This window comes from Lissotriton vulgaris, unplaced genomic scaffold, assembly GCF_964263255.1.
Source record: "Lissotriton vulgaris unplaced genomic scaffold, aLisVul1.2 SCAFFOLD_1218, whole genome shotgun sequence".
NCBI classification, from domain to species: Eukaryota; Metazoa; Chordata; class Amphibia; order Caudata; family Salamandridae; genus Lissotriton; species Lissotriton vulgaris.
The window spans coordinates 620439-643019 of NW_028251336.1; the positions used below are offsets into that span (position 1 = coordinate 620439).

The 22581-nt window shown below is 46.7% G+C and overlaps 1 protein-coding gene across 4 annotated transcripts in view; it reads right to left on the reverse strand.

Moving 5' to 3' along the window:
- RANBP9 (RAN binding protein 9) overlaps positions 1–22038 on the reverse strand; it is a 467999-nt gene extending 445961 nt beyond the window's left edge. For 2 of the 4 annotated variants that reach the window (XM_086950776.1, XM_086950775.1), the window contains exon 1: positions 20356–22030. In XM_086950776.1, the coding sequence (XP_086806902.1) occupies positions 20356–20728 (373 nt within the window). In that variant the 5' untranslated portion in view covers positions 20729–22030. Of the gene's footprint in view, positions 1–20355 lie in introns of all 4 variants that reach the window. The other 2 variants (XM_086950773.1, XM_086950774.1) reach the window with 2 other exon arrangements.
- Between the last annotated feature and the right edge of the window lie 543 nt (positions 22039–22581).

The following is a 22581-nucleotide window of genomic DNA, read 5'->3' on the forward strand; positions in this document are numbered from 1 at the left end:
AAACCTATGCCGGACAGACCATCCAATCAGTGGTTATCTGTGCCAGATGTGTATTGCAGGACAAAGGCTTCTTCAGGCTGTGCAGTTTTCCCTGGACCTCTAACGCGCAAAGCGATCCGAGGAGTCTGGTAGAACCAGTACTTTAGTTGAGCAGCTGCTCGCATGTACTGAAAGGGAGAGTACCTGCACTTCTCAGCAGGGATGCAATACTTTTAGTATGAGAGTACCAGTGCTTCTCAGTAGCAAACAGGTACTCTGGGACAGTGAGCACCTACACTTTTAGATTTCCATTTCAAGCATTTGGTAGAACCAGAGCGGACAATAAATACAATACACTAACTGGCAAGCTGTGCAAGTCAAAGTCGGACCTCAGCATAGATGTTTGCACAATTTGAGGCTCCCACCCCATGTATAATCTTCCTTGTTGGCACCCGCTTCTTGCCACACACTCCTGGCCCCTTTCATCTATCTGACTAGCCAACTTCACCTTTTTACCAAGGGTTCTGATGGAACCTCATCCAGCTTCCTAGTAAAAGGACCGTTCTGAGCTGTAGTTCAGAAGTTCATTAAAGTGAACAGATGTTCCTCTGTGCACTGCAATCAAAAACAACAAGTATATGGTGTAATGGAGTACCTGCTCCAATCACTCATTTAGCTGCAATTGCAACTGTAGGATTCATAGAGCGTGTTAAACCAAAAGGCATCAAAGAGCCGAACCGGAGGAGACTGTATAAAGGTGAGGACAAAACGCACAGAAAACCTCTCCCAACCCACAACTAAAAGGAAGGACTAGTTCGATGTTTTCACTTGCCTACGAAAGCTTAGGTACGAGTTTAAACTGCGGATGTGTTCCAGGAGAGAGTTCCACAACCTGGCAGCTGCCACTGTGAAAGTCCGTTCCCCCGCCTGGCTTTCCTACACCTGGGTACTATCACCTTGCTTCGTCCTGCTGATCTCAAAGGCCTCCATGGAGCACACCAACAAGGCCGTCCTAAGGTAAGTTGACCTCTATGAATGGCAAGACTTGTCAGCCAAGCAGAGGCTTTTAAAGGACACAAGCTTCTGCACTGGCAGCTAATGTAGGGATGTCAATCCAACCATGACTGAAAAATATTTTAGGAATCCCAGGACCAAACATGCTGCTGCATTTTGGATGATTTGGAGCTTATTTAGAAAGTACTAGTTGGCATTTAGATAAAGGGCATTGCAGTAGTCCAGGCGAGATGTAATAAGCGCAATGACTACTGACACCTTCAGCTCTTTCGGTAGAAGAGGCAGGATTTTCTTCAAGATCTTAATGATCCAGGAGCAGAAGTTCACCGTTTTAATAACCTGGGCATCGAAAGTCAAGTTGTTATCAAACAGTTGGTCAAAATCGAGCTATCCATTCTAAAGACAACACTCTCTGTTTTCTCCCCGTTCATTTTCAGCCACTTATCTCTCTTCCAAATGCTGATTTCCGTCATGCAAGCCCTAAACCGGTCAGCCACCTTTTCTCAGTATTCGTAGATGGTAATGATCTGGGTGTCATCTGCATAGGACACATTGAAACGAAGGCCAGAGGGGCGACATACAAATTAAATAGGGTTGGGCTTAGGGAGGACCCTCGAGGAATCCCACAAGGGAGTCGGAATGGTTTAGCTCTGAACCCTCCACCGCGAACTGTAAGCATCCTAAACCAGAAAGAAGGATTCCAACAAATTAAGTGCCCTATCCTCCAGCACGACCTGATGCAGCATTTGCACCAACAGATAGAGATACGGTGTCAAAGGTTGCGGGGAGGTCTAGCAATACCAGAAAAGCCCCCCCTCCCCGGTCAACTTGCCTGCTGAGGGCATCAGCAGTCGGTATAAGCACCGATTCAATGTTGTGATAACTCCTGAACCCGTTTTGAGAAAGGTCCAGGAGTTCTTGATGCAGGAGATTCTGGGCCAATTCCTGTCTAACATGCTTCTCCAGGATTTTCGCTGGAGCAGGCAGCAGGGAGTTTGGGGAAAATGGTTTTAAATCGATAGGATCCCCCAAAGGCTTCTTCATCAGAGGGATAACAACTGCCTCCTTCCAGCCCTGCGGGTACACACCGGACTCCAAAACCAGGGATTAAACCTTCTCCAAGGCCTCCGCAATGAGGTCAGGGACCAACTGCAGGAACCTGAGCAGAGATGGGTGTTCTGGTGATCCTGCGGTGGATCCTCCTAACAGAGTAGTCATAGACAACGGCGAGAGAACCTGGCTAAACCCCTGGAGACGCACTGTTACCACACTTAAAAGCGCTGCCATCATCCCTGCGCATTGGGAGCCTCTAATGAGCCTTTTTTTTGTTTCCCCTGTGACTGGTGAGGCAGGGTGTGCAGGTGGCGGTGAGAGGACGAGGAGGAGGGCTGCTTGTTCCCCCAAGTAACGAGCACCCCTGAGTCTACACCCGGGCTTTGGACTACAGCCCCCAGGGTGCATTGCTGCTTCTCCACCTGTTGCGAGTCAGGGCGGCGCACTGTTACCACGCTTAAAAGCACTGCCATCATCCCTGCGCATTGGGAGCCTCTATTGAGCCTTTTTTTTGTTTGCCCTGTGACTGGCGAGGCGGGCTGTGCAGGTGGCGGTGAGAGGACGAGGACTGCCTGTTCCCCCAAGTAATGAGCACCCCAGCGTCTACACCCGGGCTTTGGACTACAGCCCCCAGGGTGCATTACTGCTTCTCCACCTGTTGCGAGTCAGAGAGACGTGCTGTTACCACGCTGAAAAGCGCTGCCATCATCCCTGCGCATTCTGAGCCTCTATTGAGCCTGTTTTTTGTTTGCCCTGTGACTGGCGAGGCGGGGTGTGCAGGTGGCGGTGAGAGGACGAGGGCTGCCTGTTTCCCCAAGTAACGAACACCCCAGCGTCTACACCCAGGGTTTGGACTACAGCCCCCAGGGTGCATCGCTGCTTCTCCACCTGTTGCGAGTCAGGGATAAGCGCTGTTACCACGCTTAAAAGCCACTCCTCTTCCTCTGTGGCGCGGGACGAAGCTGTGACTAAGCCCAGGACAAAGGGCGGGCCTGTCTGTGCCTGTCCGTGACTGGGAGCGACTGGACTGGGCCATACCCCCTAAGACTCTGGTATTTGTATTGTTAGTACAGCAGAGTTGGGTGTTTGTACACCGAATAGACTTGGGTGGGTTTGAACTACTAAATATTGTGTATTAATTTGGACTGCAGTCGCGACACAAATATGAAAAACTCTTAGTCACCTTTCCCGAGTCACCTAAGGATAATGGCAAGTACTGTGCGAACTAGGTCATCCAAAACGGGTAAAACTATCTCCCCCCACTTCCGACCTCTGGCAAAGCAAAAGGGTACTCTTTTCACCACATCTAATCAACCCATCGCAATAGATAAAATGCTTCAAAAAGCCATTGGTGCGGTGCCATGCGAAATTGAGCGCACCGAAAGGTGTTTATCGCTCACTCCGCAAATTGACCCCACTCCTATGCCCCAAGAGACTGAGACATACACCATTCTTAATTCCCTTTGTGATTCTTTAGCGTTGCCTGTCCAGGAGATTCCCTGTGTACAGTAACCGAGTACAGAAGCTCAACGCAAAATCAAAGTCAAGGGTAAGGCACCTCTTACAAAAAAAAACAAAGGGGGTCATCTTGAGGAAAATTAAACACAAGGGGGCCAAATTAGGTAAAAATCATTTTGCCCCGAGTGAAGATAATAATTGGAGAGTAGGGGAGGATATAGAGCACGTACCACGATCGCAGGCACCCCCTAGTTGGGCGTGCCAACTAATCTCCGACCTACAATCACATATTGACCAACTAATAAATTCACAGGTGAAAACAATCTAGAGTTGGATAGATAAAGTAGTAGTCACCCTTTTGAAAACAGGGGGGGGGGGGGGGACACAGGAAGTACCACACTTCCCCCCCCCTCTCCTCTACCCCCCCCCCAAGTTGCTAAATCTCCGGGTATTGAGGCCACTCCTGAGAATCTGCCTCCGCCCCCAGTTAGACTACCATCTGCTGTCCAAATAGCCCCCTTGATAGGCCCAGCATTGCCCTCGGCTCCACAGCCCAATCAAATAACAAGTGCTCCTTTTAGAAGTTTTTCTAGTACTGTCGAGGTGAACACTGTACAGACAAAAACTACCGCCAGGGTCCTAACTCCAAGCAGTCCCTTCGAGTGCTTCAGTCTATGGGTCCAACTAGAGGGATACCATATAAGGAAAGCAACAACCAATTACCCTGCATTAATCTGCCCCCGAGTCATCCCCCTATGTTGTTATATTAGCACGGATACCTGAGCTGAAGCCAGATCGTTCAGAATCTTTTGTTGAATTAAAGAACAAAATAACGTTCTGGCTAAACAGGAACAGACCGCTCTCGGGGAAAGACCAGGGGGAAATCTGGTTTGTTCGAAGGGTTAGCTGGCTTGGGAATAGGTGCAAGGACATTCCAGAGGATTGTGTGGTTATAAATTTTAGGGATTACAGAGTGGTTGACTACAAACTCAAGTGGGGGTCTTTTAATCAATCGAGCCCCCTTAGGCTACTGCCCCTGGGTTACTTCTACCTGATGGGTAAACCGACCTATAGTGGAGGCCCAGATCACCTGAGGTGGAAGGTCTACTCATTTGGTGGGTTAGGTCTCTGTCACCCAACGTTAGATGTTCTCCCTGACAAGCATGGTACATTGTGCCTGAGGAATAGATTTGATCCTCTGTTAAAATTGGAGGAGCTTGATTGACTGGAGATTAATCATGCTTTCCCCCAGAGGCCCCCATATGAGGAGGGCTGTCTTACAAACCACCCTTGGGCCATACCCTCTTCTCTGTATCCCGCCCTTAATGTGTTCGCTGGTTGTGACGAAAGTATTTCTGGGAGTTCTCAATTCTGTTATGAGAATGACCCCCAGGTTCCATCTAATACAAATGAGGTTGTTTCTACTAAGGATCACACTGGCTTGAGCCAGTTTGACCCCCTACCAGCTCCTCTAGTTCCTTGGAATTGTTTCAGTTTTCAGGGTGGGACAGCTGAGAGAGACGAATTACAAGGGCCGGTTTATCCTTGCCCTTTAAAACCCTACCGAATCAACACAATTTCACCATGGCTTCATGGAATATTGCAGGTCTCTCTCTAAGGCTTGGCTCTGCCGATTGAGCAGAGTTTATTGTGATGTGTGACATTTGGCTCTTCCAAGAGACCTGGGCTTTAACGTCCATTTTCTTCCCAGGTTATCGTAATTATTCAAAGCACGCGATTCCTGGGAATAGGGGTAGGCCATCAGGAGGCTTGACTGTCTGGGTTAGACAGGATAGGATTGTTCAGGAAGTCAACCTGGAGAGTCCAGATATTTTGGTTTTAAAGCTTAAAAAAAAGGGAATTCTTGATCTTCTCTTGATTAATGTCTATGCTAGAGGGGCTCCAGGTGGTAAAGTTTTGCCAGCAATGGTAGATTTAGAATGTTTTTTTAGGAACTCTTCGTATATTAAGTAATGTTATTTTAGCAGGAGATTTTAATTGTACATTCGAGCCCTTAGACACTGAAGATGCCGATTTAGGAAGGGAGGACGACACCAAGTGGGATATTCCCCAGCTTTCAATCCCACCTGTAAAGAAATGGACCGATGCAGCTTTGCATCTCAAGGGTCTCTGTTTAGCTAAAAGCCTCAGGGCTGTAAATGGGAGAGCGATCTCGCTCCGGGTCCAGATTGTGTCCCGGCTGATCTTTTCTTATCGGACCCTGATACTTGGGCTTATATACTATTTCTGGCTAATGCAGTGGCAAATGGAGCACCCCCGCCAAAAACATGGGCGGGAGCGGAGATTATCCCAATTTTCAAAAAAGGGGACCGCTCCCTTCCTAATAATTACAGGCCCATTAGCCTGATCGAAAGTATCCAGAAAGTGGTGGCAAGACTGGTCCTGGGTAGACTTTAATCTTTGATTGAGGACAATACTATTTTGACACCTTTACAGGCCAGCTTTCGCCCCCATACTGGTATAGTTGATCGGCCTTTAGGTTTGCGGCTATTCATTGGAAGGTTGTAACTCTGGGAGGGGGGGGGGGGGTCGCTTTACGCTGCTTTCATGGACTTAAAGATAGCTTTCAACCTGGTCCCTCAGGCCAAACTAGAGCAGGCCCTCCGCTCGATGGGACTATCTTAAGCACTTTTGAATATCATGGTTAGGCTGCACCACGCAAATTATTCCCAGGTTCGATGAGGGAAGCAAGGAAATGTGACGAGCAAGTTTAAGGTTGGAATGAGAGTCAGGCAGGGGTGTGTTCTGGTCCCTACACTTTTTTCTCTGTTTATCAACATAGTTACACAGTACTTTGACAAACAACCAACAGAGGCACCTAGAATTGCGGGTTGGCACATTCCCCTTCTGATGTTCGCAGACGAGACTCTGTTGTTGTCGAGAACTCAAAGGGGACTGCAGGACGCCCTTAACTGTTTTGAGGCTTTTTGTTGTGACCAGGATCTAGTTATCTATCAAAACAATCAAAATCTAAGCCTATTGCTCCCGCATTACAAATTTATAACATCAAGGTGGGGGCTTCAATTCTATATGGTGCGGAACTCTGGGGCTTCAGTGATTTCTCACCCTTAGCCGTGGCACATAATAACTTACTCCGAGCGCTTCTGGGGCTTCCCAATTCTACACCATTGCTACCCCTGTATCTCGACACGGGAAGTAGGAACATTAGGGGCCAGGCTCGATTTCGCCCTATAGCCTATTGGCGCAGACTCTGGACGACTCCCGAGCTGGCACAGTATGCACAGGCCTTGAGTGAAGTCAAGTCCATGAACACCTCTGACAAGATCTTGTGGTTCAGGGAGCTCAAGTCAACTTTAGTAGCCATGGGCATGAGGAACTTCCCTTCTAAGAAGATATTAAAAGCAGCTTACTGGAACCATATAGAGCAACGGCGACTATCCCAGAGTAATCATTCCATAATTATTGGATTCTTAGAGTTCAAGAGGACTTCGTCTTTAGAGCCATATTGGGATATTATTAGAAGCACTCTGGAAAGAAAACTGTACCATCAGTTTAGGGTGGGTCCCTTACCTTTGGGGTTCCATATGCTTAGTTGGAATCGGGGGTGTGGAGGTCATTGCCCGTTTTGCCCACAGGTGTTGGAAACAACTGCACACTTCTTTTTCATATGCCCATCCTATAGAAACCCCAGACTAAAATGGTTGAACCCTATCTGCAAAAATTTGAGTTTCAGGGTAGCCATGGCAGCCCTGAGGGTTCTTAGGACTGACACGGAACAAACTATTGTGATAGCAGTGGCAAAGTTCCTGGGATGGGCCTGGGTGATAAGAGCTAATAAGCTGGGATTTTCTCAGTAGCTCTCTCTTCAAAGGCCCCTCCTTTTCCTTCCTTCTAAGGAAAGCTGCGGTCTTGTATATATTTTAAATGTTGCTCTCCTGTTTTAACGGTTTTTATTCTGTCTTATACTGCTGGTTTCTTTTGTTTTAAATATTGTTACAAACTTTTTTTATGCCAATGTATTTTATGATTTTTCTAAAAATCGAAATAAAGACTTTGTACAAGAACATGGACTCAGGTTTCACATGAATGCAGATGACAATCCGTTGCTATTCAAATTTGGGGTAAACTGGCTAAAATGTTTGACAATAACAAGCAAACATATTAGGCATGCACACTTGAAAAGGACTGAAGAACACTCAGAAGAAAGAAGACTACAGTGGTCAGTGTGGGAACAAGGACCTGTCAATCTTATTCTGATGTACTAAGGAATTGGGCCTAAGTTCATGTCTGGTGGTGATAATAAAAACTAGATTTTGAACTCGATGCTGCATGGCGTTTGTCTATCAAGATGCAAACAACATAAGAGCCATGCCCCATGACTCAGTATCACATATAAACCACCTCTGTCATAGCAGCAAATGTACAAAATACACAGGAAGCTGAGAGCCTGGCAGGTAGGATTTCTGATTATTCACCAACAGTCTTGGTCCTTGGGCCCCCCAACAGCAGGGAGGAGAGGAATCTAGCACTTAAATGTCAGTTGGCTTTCACATGGAGACTTCTCAGCCGTCCTTCAGTTGGAGATACAAAACTACTTCAACACAAACAATGGGTCAGTACAATCCTACTCTCCTCGAGGCATACAAAATCGTATAGGGGAGTGGAAAATACTTTCTTGAAGCCTGCGAAAAAACCTAGTAAGCAGAGAGGGTAGAACTGGAGAGCAGGAGTATGCAGTTTGAAAGGCAATGGGTCACAACTAAAGAGGCACAGACTCTTAGAAAATTGGAAATGGTTACCAACAATTACATAATAGGGCCATAGATGTTGTGCAAAAGTCAAGCTGATGAAACAGGCTACTGTTCTGGCTTACCAGGAAAGACAATGACCTGAAATGTGATGCACAGATTAAAGATCAGAGGCATATAATAACAGATGCTCTCGGGCTAGCCAGATAATTTTTTGAGTACTACATTCAAATATATACTGAACTACAAGTCCCGAAGCGCGAGTTAGCTCACCCTGTTGCCAGCCATCTGTCAGTTGTACCCTTGACTTCCTTGCAGAGAGCGAGAGGTGCTTCATCAGTCCTAGAGAAGGAACTGAGCAAGGCAAAAGGGAGGAATGGGGCGCAGGAGAAGTGAGGGGAATGAAGTTCGTGGGGGGGGGGGGAAGTCTGCGAAAAGCCCTGGCCCGAATGGCCTGCCACTGGATTGCCACCCAGATCAGAACAGTTTGATGCAGGAACAAAACACAAGACATAGCATAAGATGGCCAAAAAGCACTGCCACGACCGCAAGAAATCCAGCATCAATGCACCCTAATGTTAATTTATTTCAATATGGAATTTTACTTCTTGCAATGGGACTTCTTCTGCAGATCCTTCACAAAATTTATTTTGGTTCAATCCTTATGAACTTACCTGCATGCTCTATTCATCCCCATGGGACCAAGCATGGATCAATAACATTATGTCCAACCCCTTCTCTGTTGAGAGAGGCACTTGCGAGCGTTATCCACTGTTGTCTCTCCTTTTCGTCATCACAACGGCACCCATTGCAAGATGGCTAATAGGAAGGATGCAGGCTGGTCCAGGGCTTACAATCGGGTGGTGACCTAGAAGACAGTGTCTCTCTATGCAGATGCAATGTTATGTTCCTGTGATTCCCTCACTGGATACAAGAGAAACAAACGCATGAGCATACTTCATTTTTACCGCCAAGCCTCAGGCCTAGGAATAACCTGGGCCTAATCAATGCTTATACCAATTAAAGGAAGCAATGTTCCCTTCTACCTAGACCTTAAAATAAAATACTAATGATGTCCTTTAAATATTTAGGGATAACTCAAAATTCCAAATAGTGTTTCAAGCACAATCTAGTACTCCTATTGGCCTCCTTATGGCTAGACTTCAAAAATTGGAAGGCACTACCCCTTTTTACAATTAAGTCAAACTGCCCAACACAAAATGATGGTGCTCCCAAAGTTGCTCTATAAATCGCACAACTTCCTCTTTGACATTCCAAATCATGACTTTTCAGTGATTAAAGCGGAGGAATAGGCACCTGGTCTGAGTGGGAATGCCTCAAGAATCATCTACGACAAATACACCAAATCAACTTACGATGGACACTTGGCAACGGCTGATATGCAGCTATGCTACTGGGAGGAAAAACTCCTGGTACTTAATAAGTGGCTGCTTAATGATCAAGAAGATCCAGCAATAAACTAGAACTACAACTACTCAAAGAGTTGACTCCCCACAAAGTAGTTTTGGATGCATTGCAGAGGCTTTGCGTTTGACTGAATGGCACTGCAAGCTAACAGGGGGGCACTATAATGCAAATCTATTCAGTTCCAAGCATGATTTCTCAAGGGCATCAAACTTAAAAGACATCTGGGAGGACAATCAAATTAAACCATATGACATCATAACGGGAAAAAAATATCGACCTCCGGAAAACCCAATTCTATAGTATTTACAAATCAGACATTCTCTTCTTGCCTGTTAATAGCCTAGGTTCAGGGAATCCCCACCACTCCTGAGTTCAACACTCTTGAAGCAAAGATAACACTAGAATTCCTGGGCAAACGTGCCACTTAGCATTGTACCAAACAATCATGAACACACCAGACTCCCTTAGACTACAGAAACAGCGAATGGGGTGGGGGTGTTTGGAGGAGGTTGGGGTGCTTCAGGACAAAGAGTGGACAGAAGCTAAAATGGACTCGCGAGAGATGGCAATCTCGGCACACCTTTGGCTGCCCTAATGTGACACACAGATATTATCTTATACCCCGTTGTCTACAAAAGATGGGCAAAAAGTCATTTCCACATCTGTCCTAAATATGGAGACTTGATCAGCATCTTTTTACATCAGATTTGGTCATGCCCCAAAATATCCAGATACTGAGGAAATTGGAAATATGCGGTCAATGGTGCTGTCAGGGCTAATGGAGCGGACCCCAAAGAGTGCTATTCTGGGCATAATGGAGGAATGGAAAAGCGCCAGACATGCAGGTTTCTTGGAATGAGATGTCAGATTGCAAAGGATGACATTCCACAATACTGGTTCTATACACAGAAACACTCATTGGCAGTGTGGTGTTGGGGCATGGACAGACGTACAGTCATGGAAAAAAATATGCATCTAGCACAGGGTTGACCCAATAAACACAGGAAAATATGAGGAGCTTGGCTAGAACATTTTGAACGTGAAGATGAGAGATTAGGTTAAAGAAGGAAGACTGGTAGGAACTCAATCGGTAATGTATTAAGGTGTGAATTAGAAACGATGATTAGAAGCAGCAGACATTGGGCGCATAGGTGCGAACTGGATAGGCGAGGTTGTAGGATCTCCGGCACAGAATAAGAAGAAGGGGGTAGTAACAATTATCAGCAAAAACTCCCAGCTAGCAGTGGTAGACTCACAAGCAGACACCCAAGGAAGGACACTGGTGACCACTCTTAGATGAGCGGGAGAAACATTCCATGTAGCGAACATATAAGGTCCCAACACCGAAGACAAATCCTTCTGGGAGGGGTAGGATCACAACTACACACCCTACCACTGGAAGACCTGCTGATAGTCGCGGGGGACATGAACCAGGTTCTCGACTCAGCGATCGACAAACACCCACACAGGCCAAGCCAATCAGCAAACAATCCCAACATCCTGAAGAATCTCTGCGCCAAACTCAGACTGAGAGACCCATGGCGCCTAAGCAACCCAGATGCCAGAGAATACACATTCTACTCCAACCCACACAACTCATACAGCCGAATAGATTATATCCTCATGTCAGAAACACACACCCACCTCATAGACCACACGGAGATAGGACCCAGATCAGTATCAGACCACTCGCACATAAGTCTAACCTTGGCGGGCAGGCACAACAAAAATCCAACCCGCAGATGGCGATTCGATGACAGCCTACTCCATCACGTCTCAGCGAAAGCCGAGATAGAGGAGGCAATAAAAGAATACCTGCTAATGAATGACGCACCAGAGACAAACAGGGAGGTACTATGGGACGCACTAAAGGCCACCGTACGAGGAGCAGTCATGACAGTCAAGGGCAGATTGAACAAATGAAGGAACAAAAAAATTGAAGACCTAGAAAATTAGATTAAAAAGCTGGATAACAGCCACATAGCCAGAATGGAAGATAAGAACACACCACGAACCTGACCAAACAGAAGTACGAACTCAATAGAATATTGAGTGAGCGAGCAGGGACTTGGATTAACAAATATATATCTAATAACCTCTGCACTGCAAACAAAGCGGGCAAAAATCTAGCATCCTACTTAAGAGGGAAACAGCGACAGCCCACGATAGGAGCCATCAAAGACAGACAGGGCAAGTCCATGACTGCAAACGAAGACATACTAGAGGTTTTCAGAGATTTCTATGAGGGGTTGTACACCAGGGATGGAACACTAAAGGAGGATGGGGGCAAAGAGCTGCTAGAAAGCATAACCACACCCACATTATCAGACCGTGAACGCGACATCCTAGAGCTGGACATAACGGAAGATGAGATAGACAAAGCCACGGCAAGCCTCAAGGACAATAAAGCACCAGGGCCAGATGGTTTCACAGCTGGCTTCTACAAACATTACCTGCACATTCTCAAACCCACAATGAAACAGGTATTCACAGAATGCGTCCATGCTGGACGCATGGCACCCTCGATGGCTGAGGCAAACATAATTGTCATACCAAAGGAGGGGAAGGATACAACTGAGGTGAAGAACTTCAGACCGATCTCCCTCATCAATGTAGACTGCAAGATCTACGCTAAAGTACTTGCTAATAGACTCAACGCATACCTACCCAAACTCATACACAACTCTCAAGTGGGCTACCTCAAAAACCGCATGTCCCACGACAACACGAGACTACTATGCCACATAATTAACCACTCCTCCAGGAGCAACAATGCTGCAGTCATGATAGCCCTAGACGCAGAGAAAGCTTTTGATAGGGTCGCATGGCCCTTCTTAGAGCACTGCATGGCGAAATTCGGTTTAGGATTAAACTACAGGAAGATGGTGATGGCCCTATACAGCAATCCCAAAGCGAGGGTGGTGGTCAACGGAGGCACATCGAATATACTCAACCTAGGCAGGGGTACGAGACAAGGCTGCCCACTCTCACCAGCCCTATTCCTTTTAGCCATTGAACCACTCCTTACGATGATTAGAACAAATGAAGATATAGTAGGGATACCAATAGGGGGAGAAACCTTTAAGTTAGCGGCGTATGCGGACGATGTTCTAATAGTCACAGAAGACCCGGAAAGATCCATTAAAGCACTGACTGACACTATTGACAAATACGCCCAAGTCTCGGGGTACAAACTCAACAAAGACAAATCAGAATGCAAACCCCTAAACATCCACACAACAAGAGAGGTACTAGGGACATCCGGATTAACATGGCAACAGAAGCCCATAAAATACCTGGGCATCCTTTTTGAGAGAGACCTAAGAACGACACTGGAACACAATGAACAGGCAACAATCCAGAAAATTAAGGATAAAGTGGAAGGGTGGTCGCCCAAATTCACAACATGGTGGGGAAGGGTAGAAGCGATAAAAATGATGCTAACACCTGTGGTCAACTACATGCTAACCATGCTCCCATTGACTAACACAGAAGATTTCCACAAGAGACTAGACAAGATACTGAACAACTTCCTGTGGAAAGGGAAAAAACCCAGAATAAGGCTACACAAGCTCAGGCTCTCAAAAGATCAGGGCGGTCTGAACATAACAAACTTCAAAAGATTCCAGGTAGCATGCATAGCTAGGCATGGACTACACTGGCTAGACCCAAGAAAGGAATATACCCCAGTATGGCTAACACTAGAGCGTGGACTATTAAAAGGCATGAACCCCATCACCCTCCTCACAGTCACCCGGCACCCAGCAGTCAAGGAGAACCCAGTCCTGAAGAACACGAAAACAGCTCTCCTGAGTGTCGACAAACTATTGACAACAAGCATAAGGGGCAGCCAACTCGAATCCATATGGCACAACCCGACATTGACATACAGAGATACGGTCCTAGACATGCACGAATGGTACAGACATGGCATCTCCACTGCCCGAGACCTTCAGAAACAGGGCGCGTACACAACATTCGACACCATCAAAGAAACACAACCAACAAAGCATAGAGCTCTACAACTTCCTGAAAATCAAAGTGGCCATCAGGAAGGCAAACCTCAACAGCCGTACGCCATCGCTCATACAACTCGCAGCCAGTCTCAACACACTAGGACACCAAGTAGCACACCTATACAAAGTCCTACGCCCCAAAAACTCCAAACTAAACGATAAGGTCACAAATTTCTGGGAGGCGGCAGCAGGAAGGGAGCTAAGCGAAGCAGAGAAAGCAGAGATCCTCCACTAGGAAAAAAATAACGGCAGCGCTCAACCAGACCAAATATTGGCTAGTGCACTAGGCATACTGGACACCGGCCCGCCTGGCCTCCCTGGGGATCCGGGACAGCGATACATGATGGAATTGCGACAAAGGGAAGGGAGACCTAGAACAACTTCTGCTCAGCTGCCCTAAGGTCAGGGAATTCTGGAACAGAATTGGAACACTTATCAATGAGATCACAGGAGTAGACATACGCATAGATTTACCAAACCTAGTCCTAGGCTTTACGTCTCCGTCAATCACAACGACAGAAGATCGTGACCTCATTGACCTATTGCTGACGGCGGCAGTCAAAACGGTCCTAAGTAATTGGAAAGACACCTCGAAAGCTGCGCCCCAAGCATGGCTCAACTGGGTCACGTTCTTAAGGGGGGCAGATAACATCACAGCGAAACACTCACCGAAAACCCATAGGCAGTCGAACATGTGGGGACCCCTAGACCACTACCTAACATCACATAAACCCCCATAGGCGCAGAATCCAGACAACAATAGAAGGGACACACTTTTTGCGGACCCAAGCACTCTCTCTCTCTCTCTCGACCTCTATCCTCCCCCTTCCTCACTATCGCCCGGGGCTTGGGAAAGAGATACCAACGAACAACGAAGCATCGCAAAGGAGGAGGCATAAGACAACGACCAACAGAACTTGGACAATCGAACTATTACCCCCCCACCCCAGCTTTTTTCTTTTCTTTCTTCTTTCTTCCTTCTCTGGTCTTCCACTCATGTATATCCCATGCTCCATGTAAATATATATTTTTTTACGCAATAAAAAATTACAGAAATTAAAAAAAGAAACGATGTAGCGGAATTGAAAGAGGACAGTTTACTGTCAATGCTGCATAAAACAAAGTATTTATAATTACATTTTTGAAAAACTTTTTTTAAATCCCTCAGTATCATCCTACTTGGTCAGAATCCTGCTGTAAAACGTATCTTGCTCGCACTAAAAATGGCCACATTGCTACAACAAGCACCCTGACCAGATCCAAGTTGGATTCTGGCAGTTCCCTGTACGACGGATTACTGCATGATAATTTTTCGTTCATCTGCTATGCAGCTGCCCTAGTCATAATCAATTAGTTTAAACCAAAGGGGTTACGTCCGTTATGGGTGCCTGGTAGGACATCTATACATTTTTTCAACAACAATTACCTGGCCACCAATTTCAATACTGCTAATTAATTCTACAGATTCAAAATACAATGCTGAGAGTCATTGCACTTCACTTTCATGATTGTATTGATTCAACTTAATTTGAACAACAATTCATCAATCTTAGTGCATTTGAGGAATACGCTTTTCATTCAGTTTATTATACAATCTCAAATTGTATAGAAACCATTTTACAAGAACATATTAAAAAAAATTAATTACCAAACAAAACACCATTGTGTTCACATCATCCAATTACACCAGTCCAAGATGTCAACAATTGCCTGGCAGAATTCAAATTTTGTATGGCGCTATGACAGGCAGACTGCGGGGAAAACTATTTTTTTCAAAAGTGCCCAACCTGGAAAGGGCAGTCGAGTCACTAGAGTCGGAGCTGCCTTAGAGGCAGATTGCCACCTACAAGAAACCTACATGGTGACGACAGAAAACAGCTACCAGGTCCGTCGAGCACTTGAAACCCTACCAGTCAATGGATGTTTCTCCAGTTGTCACTGCCATTTGTTACTCGCAGGATTTCTAAAATTAAACAGTGCCTGTTTTTATAGTAATTTCGCAGGTACTAGGGTTCCCTACACGAGTGGGCGTTTTTAATTCAAAGTGTGACAATTATTAACACTTCGGCAAAAAAAGTAAGAACATCTTAAAATGAATGCTCTCCCTCAAACCTATCCAATCAAACATAAGCCCAATTTAAAGGAAAGGAACGTTCCACAGTGAATCATCTATAAAAGCCACATGTGAAGAAGGGTACTCTATTTATACACCAAGGCGGCATTGGGATGGCTTAAATCCTTCCTAATAGACCGAAGCTTCCAGGTTCAGAGAGGCAATTCCCTCTCAGACAGCATTGCCCTAGAACAGGGGGTGCCTCAGGGCTCTGCCCTGAGCCCCACCTTGTTTAACCTTTATATGGCCCCGCTGGCGGAGGTGGTTCAATCGTACGGCATAAAATTAGTATCTTATGCCGACGATACCCAACTCCTCATCTCCCTATCCCAGGCACCCACCTTGGCTGCTGCTAATTTCAAAACGTGCATGCAGGAGCTTGCAGGCTGGATGAACCAACACTGCCTCAAGCTCAATGGTTCGAAAACAGAGGTGCTTGTGATTGGGGGTAACTCGGCCAGTTGGACCCTGGACTGGTGGCCTCCTTGTTTAGGTCCTATGCCTTCTCCGTGCAAGGAAGCAAAGAACCTGGGTGTATGGGTTGATCCCAGACTCTCCTATGACAGCCACGTCCAGAAGCTAGCAGGAAAGTGCTTTGGTGTATTGAAGACCTTAAATCGCACCCTGGACCTCCTTCCTTTAGAGGCCAGACGCACGATGACCCAAGCTTTAGTCACCTCCCGTATTGATTACGGTAATGTTTTACTCGTAGGAACCACTGAGAAGAACATTAAAAAACTTCAGGTTCTCCAGAACACGGCGGCCCGTCTGGTCCTTAGGCTTCCCAGAAGAGCGGCCTCCAAGCCTACACTAGTGGCTCTTCACTGGCTCCCTATAAAAAAGAGGATCTTGTTTAAAGCGCTCCTTATATGCTACAGGATTACCTCTCAGGTAGCCCCTGAATATCTGAAAGATCTCGCAATCCCCTATATGCCCAACAGAGAATTGCGCTCCAAGGGTACCGGGCTTCTGTGTGCCCCCCGGATAAACAAAGCCAGAATGGGAGGGCGCTCCTTTCGTGCGCTGGCGGCCAAGAATTGGAACCTTCTTCCTCCGCATATTAGATTGGCCGAGACAGAGACCTTATTTAGGAGACTTTTGAAAACTCACCTTTTCACCCTTTAGGTCGCTCACTTTTTTCCTGCTACTCTCTCCACAGCGCGGGGACACGCCGAGATGGCGTCACCAGGCGCTTTATAAAATCCTTTATTATTATTATTATTATTTACGTATTGTTTGGACACATGAAAGTAGCAGCTTGGCATCACCTCTCTGACTGAGGCGTTCCCCAGAACAGCTGCTTATGGAAAACCAGATGAAAACACTCAAATTTGCCCCCTAGATGCCTCCCTCGCTGCTCAGCTTACGAAATGTTCCCTAGAACTCTGCCAGTCCTCTTGTGGATGCATGTGACCATTCTTACCGGGTTACACATTACAAGAGTGGCTGGTTTTTAATGCGCATGATAAAAAAAAACGTTTAGAGGAGGCGCCTACAGCACCGAGGTACCTTCCAATTACGAGATAGAGGAGAAAGGAAGGGTCTGTTAAAGCTCACTTCTAAACTATTTACATTAAACCAAATTAATGTTCACCCCTTCTGTTACAGCAGTATATTGTGAAGCATAACAAGTTTATTTTTTGTTATGTGTCTGCTACAAGAATACCCAACCAACCACGTATACATTTTCTTGCATCAACGCAATTAAAACAACTATGGCAGTTACCAGAAGCAAATGTTTTCAAGAACCTGGTAAACCGATTGCTTAATGGGCGAATGCACTTGCTTCTGAGTTTTGCGAGTAGCCTACATGTCACAAAATATATTTCATCAACTGTTTCTCATCTTGTAAACTGTAAAATAGTACTGCGTTGGTTAGAAAAGTGAACGTGTTATTTATAGCGCTGCGAAGCCACAAAATCGTGGGAGAAGGTGTTTTATGGACGAGTCATCACTACATCAACAACTCGACTCAATGTAATACCTTTTTATGCAACAGGTTATTAGGATAATTTGCAGGCCATGTTTGTTTTAGCTCTGAACTGGATGGACTTCGCCACCTCCCCACTCCAGGAGCGTCTAACAGCTCTGAAACTAAATTGTTGATTTTGCTCCCCACCCAAAATTGGCTGAGCAGGTCCACTTCCGCATTGAGAGTCAGCTCTCCAGCCTGCTATGTCGTGCCACGGCTCGAATTATCTGCAAGATGCCGCCCATGGACGGCCCCTAGTCGTTTCACTACAAGCACCTTGCAAATACTGTAGCTCTATTCATCTTGGTATAAAAGTCTTCTATGTGCCACCTCAGCGTGAAACTACACATTCACAGACGACCCCATTTTTTTTTTAACCAAAGCCTGGCCTACCTATTAATATCACAGCCTCTAAATTGTGGATACTCTTTTCAATGTGACCCATTTACATGAATGCCCAACATAATTCAGATTAACACTGCCCGGGTTCTTCCTCCGACCCCTTACATTGTTGTAACCCCAACTTTCCCGGGATCAGAACAAAAATTACTTCATCACCTTCACCCATCCGTGTTGAGTCAACATACAGGAACCTGACGGTCTACTTCGACAATAAAATTGTCTGTGAAACGCCCTTCCACAAAATAACAACAGTTCCCTTTAAAGCAAGCACGAATCACAGTGGGTTTTCACAAAGATAAAATTATGATAAGGATTTTAAAGTGGAATGACAATGAAACCCAACGCCCCCCTCACCTGCCCAAACACCATGCTAAATTAGGGGGCATTAAGTGACTGGGTGAGGGTGCTGTAAATGGAGATGTTTAACTGGGTGGATATGTAAGTTTCAGGGGTCCTAAACAGAAAGTGTGGATACCCTAAGAAACACCTCCTGCAAGGACTTAGCCTTAAGTGGAGGTTGTCTTCCGGAGCTACACCATGAAATGTGTCTCAACACCTAATCGGGGGCTAACGTTTTGAAGACTGAAATTATGGGTATTCGAGTAACAGCTCTCTTGGGCCAAAGAAAATGGGGGCATTGTAGGGCTGCTTGTGAAGGTTTCTCCTATGGAGCTTACGTGAAAAGGTAGAGGGTTCTGCATTATTGTATAATAGCTTCACTTGGCGGATGTAAGGTATAGAGAGTGATTTTAGGTTCAAGCATCGGAGCTTCTTTTGTACATCCTATGAGGGTGCTCCAGTAGAGTCCCTTAAGGGGGTCCTGTCTAGCGGGTGATCAAAAGGTGTACTGCAACAAGGTATTTCCAAGAGACTCCATTTTAAATGGTGGGGGATTTAGGGCGATATGGGAAAGCCCGCTTAGTGCATCTTTTTATAGAGAAGCAAGTTATTTCAAAGTGCTGTGTTAGGACCTCTCCTCTGCATTTTGAATAATTAAGTTTTTAAGGGGTGAAGGGAGATTTTAGGGTGCCACAGCTGAGCCAATCAATGAGATCCTGTACAATGAGCATGACTGTAGAGGGCTAGGCAGTTCCTCTATAATGATCCTGAATAAGAAAGAGACTGATTGTAGGGTGCTGTGGGAGGGCCCATCCTAGTGAATCCTTATAAAGTGGTAGGTGATCTTAGAGTGCTTTGAAACAGATTATTGTGTGGTTTCTGAATAAAGTGATTTAATTTAGGATGCAAGCGCATGGTCCTCCTGTATATCTTGATTAAGGACATCATTTTAAGTTGCTTTAGTAAGGCCTCACCAGTGGTTAAGAAGTCAGAAATTCAATTATTTTCGGGTGTTGAGACAGAGCCACTCCTTGCAATGGTATTATAAGGAAAAATCATTTAAAAGTGATTTAACAAGGCCTCCCTAGAGAATACGGCACAGGAGGCGGTGTTTTAACAGGACTTATAATTTAGCTTGTATATAGGGTGCACCTGGCAGCCCTCTGAGAATCTTTATCAAATTCATACTTTTCATCGATTTTGCATGCCCTCTACAGTACATCCGGTATCAGGGCTGGTTTTAGGTTGTTGCCTTGCCAGGCCCACCTACGGCTCTTGTGAAAAAAGTGGGACATTTTAATAAATTGCTTAAGGGCCCTTAACGTTTGTAGCTTTATTATGAGAAAGTGAGTGATAGTGTATCAGGACTTCTCATGTATAATAAAAAGTTGGGTGATATCGAGAGTTTGGGGGCAAAACCATTATGTGAATCACGCTGTAGAAGCAGGGGCATCTTAGAGTGTTGTCAGGTAATTCGACGATTAATATATGTTTATCATGGTCTCTGAGTGGGTCACCGGAGCTTGAATGCTGTGGGGCAACGTCTACTGGGGAGGCTGAGCTTGATTTTAGGGTGTTTTGGCAAGGCCTCTCCTTGAGTCTTAAGCTAGGAAGATTGTGAATTTAGGGTGTTTTGACTGGACCTCTTTCGTGGACCTGCATGTGAAATATGTGCTATTCTGGGACCCTCTGCTAACTGGGTGGAGAGTGGGCCTGTGCTAGCCGTAGGAAGGAAGGGCTGCTTGGGGCTGTTGTTTCTGTCCGGGGCCCAGTGTGACAGTGGGGTGTATGCGGCCTGTGCCCAGTGGGGAAGGGGTGAGGAGTATAGGGATGAACCCCCCTTCTCTGTACCTTTATAGTGCACCCGTAGGTTGTTCTGCGAGAGGCCGATGTAGCTGAACTTGTCCTTGGGGCTCCAGGCTCGGGGCAGCGGCGTCTCCTGTTCATCCACGGCCGGGTAGAGGCGTCGGAGCCTGCGCTGCAGCTCCTTCTCCTGCTGGTTCAGGGCCGAGTCTCCGTGCGGGTGTGTGGGCAGCGGGGGCCCGGGGGCTGTCGGGGCGGGGGGCTCTGGGCCCAGGGCCGGGGGAGGCGGCGGAGGCGGGGGTGGAGGGGGGTGCAGCAGCAGCGGGGCGGCCGAGCTCGGGGACGAGAGCAGCGAAGAGGAAGAGGACGACGAGGAGACGGTGCCCGCGACCGGCGGCTGGGGGGGCTGAGGCCCGGACATGCTGCGCTAGGCCCGGGGAGAGGTTTCACGCGAGAGCCGAGGCTGCGTGAGGAGAGCAGGGCCCTGGCTGGCTGTTGTGCCGAGAGGAGGCGGACGCTGATCCCGGCTCAGGCGCCGCGAGTGTGCTGCACTGCGGCCTCTACCGCCTCTGCCGGCCTCGCACAGCGCAGACCCGTCGGCCCCACAGCGGCGCAGGCAGCAGCGTCTCCAGCACAGGCACAAACTACTGCCTCTGGCAGAGTGACTCCAGCGCGCAGGCTGCTCCCCCACTTCCCGTACCACAGTCACCACGCAGGCAGCCGTGTCTGTTAGCTATCACAACATACAATGAGTGATGTCTTCACAGCAGACAGTCACCCAACTCAGGCACCGGTGTGCGGCACAGCTGCAACTCAGGGAGCAGGCACTATATTTAGCACACACTCCGAGCAAACAGGCAGCAGCGCTTCAGGCACACAGGTAGTAGTGTCTCCAACATACAGTCAGCTGGCACAGCAGTATTTCGAAATCATTCAGGTCAGACAATGGCAGTGTTTAACAGCACACACCCGTAACAAACTGGCACAAACGCCCCAGGCACACAGTTAGTTTTGTCCCTCCAACGTACAATCACCTGGCACAGCAGTATTTCTAGATCTATCACGTCACGCAAAATGTAGTGTATAGAGCACAGGCAGACAGCAGTGTATTTAGCACAATATAATAGGCATCGGTATTTCTGGGTCATAAACACGCTACACAAAGCAGGGCCATCTACTCAACCCAAACAACAGAATCATTTAACATAACATGTACAGCACACAAAAGCAGCAGTATTCCCAACTAACGCTAAGTGCCCCAGCTCCCAGTCACGAATGCCCCGGCTAGCACAGCCTGTATAACGATGCCCCCTTCCTGTCTTGCCCCCGGCCTCTGGCTCGGCCTCCCTCCGAGCCTGACAGTGTCTGAGTCCGACGGCCTTTTTAGCCCTGGTCCCCTGGGTCTGTGACTGGGTCCCCCAAATCTCCCTCTGATATGGACGGCGGCTGTTGTCCCTGTCAGTGGCTGCCCTTTGACGGGCAGCTGAGAAAGGCGAACCCGGGGCTGCTCAGCTGCTCACGGGCCCGGCTCTTGTTTTCCTCCTCTGAGTCTGTCTCTCTATTTCTCCTCCTCCTGGCTGGATCCGGTGTTGTTGTTGTACAATCTCCCTCCCCACACTGCCTATGCTCTGTTTTTACCCCCACCCTTCACATCATTTCCTCATGATTCGCCATCCCCCAACTGGGCTCAACTGAAACGCATTTGTATGCTTTCCACCAAGCTAGTTTTTCATCTCCTACTTTACTTTCTTTGTATGTGTTTTTTTCATGCCATTACAGTACCTCCCCTTTCAGAAAACGACCAACCACACGCTAGACCAGTCAGACCAATCCAGATTCATATCCTTATTGTCAGGGCAGCACAGGGTCACCATGGAAAAGCATACTTTACTCCTAAAAATAAGCTTAGATCTTTGTTAAGTGTTACCTGTTTAATTTTTTTTCGATGCTGACGTTGGGTGGAATATTTAAACACCATTTGGCCGCTCATTAAAACGTATTTCGTGATTTTTAAACTAGTCATTTTATTCAGCAATGTTTAATAAAAAAAGAAAAACAATTCCAAACATAATAGGAAGTGAACTCCTAAAACTAAAAGTTACACCTTCCTACATCCGCTACATGCTCCACCCCGTTCAGTCCATAAAAGGAGCCCGAAGCCGACTGTCTTGTTTTTTTTGCAGCTGTGTCCTCGAGTATTTTATTCATTTCTGGCAATTTTTAAGGCGTATGTATTACAAAGGTCTCTAAGCGAATTGAAAAACAACGAAAACC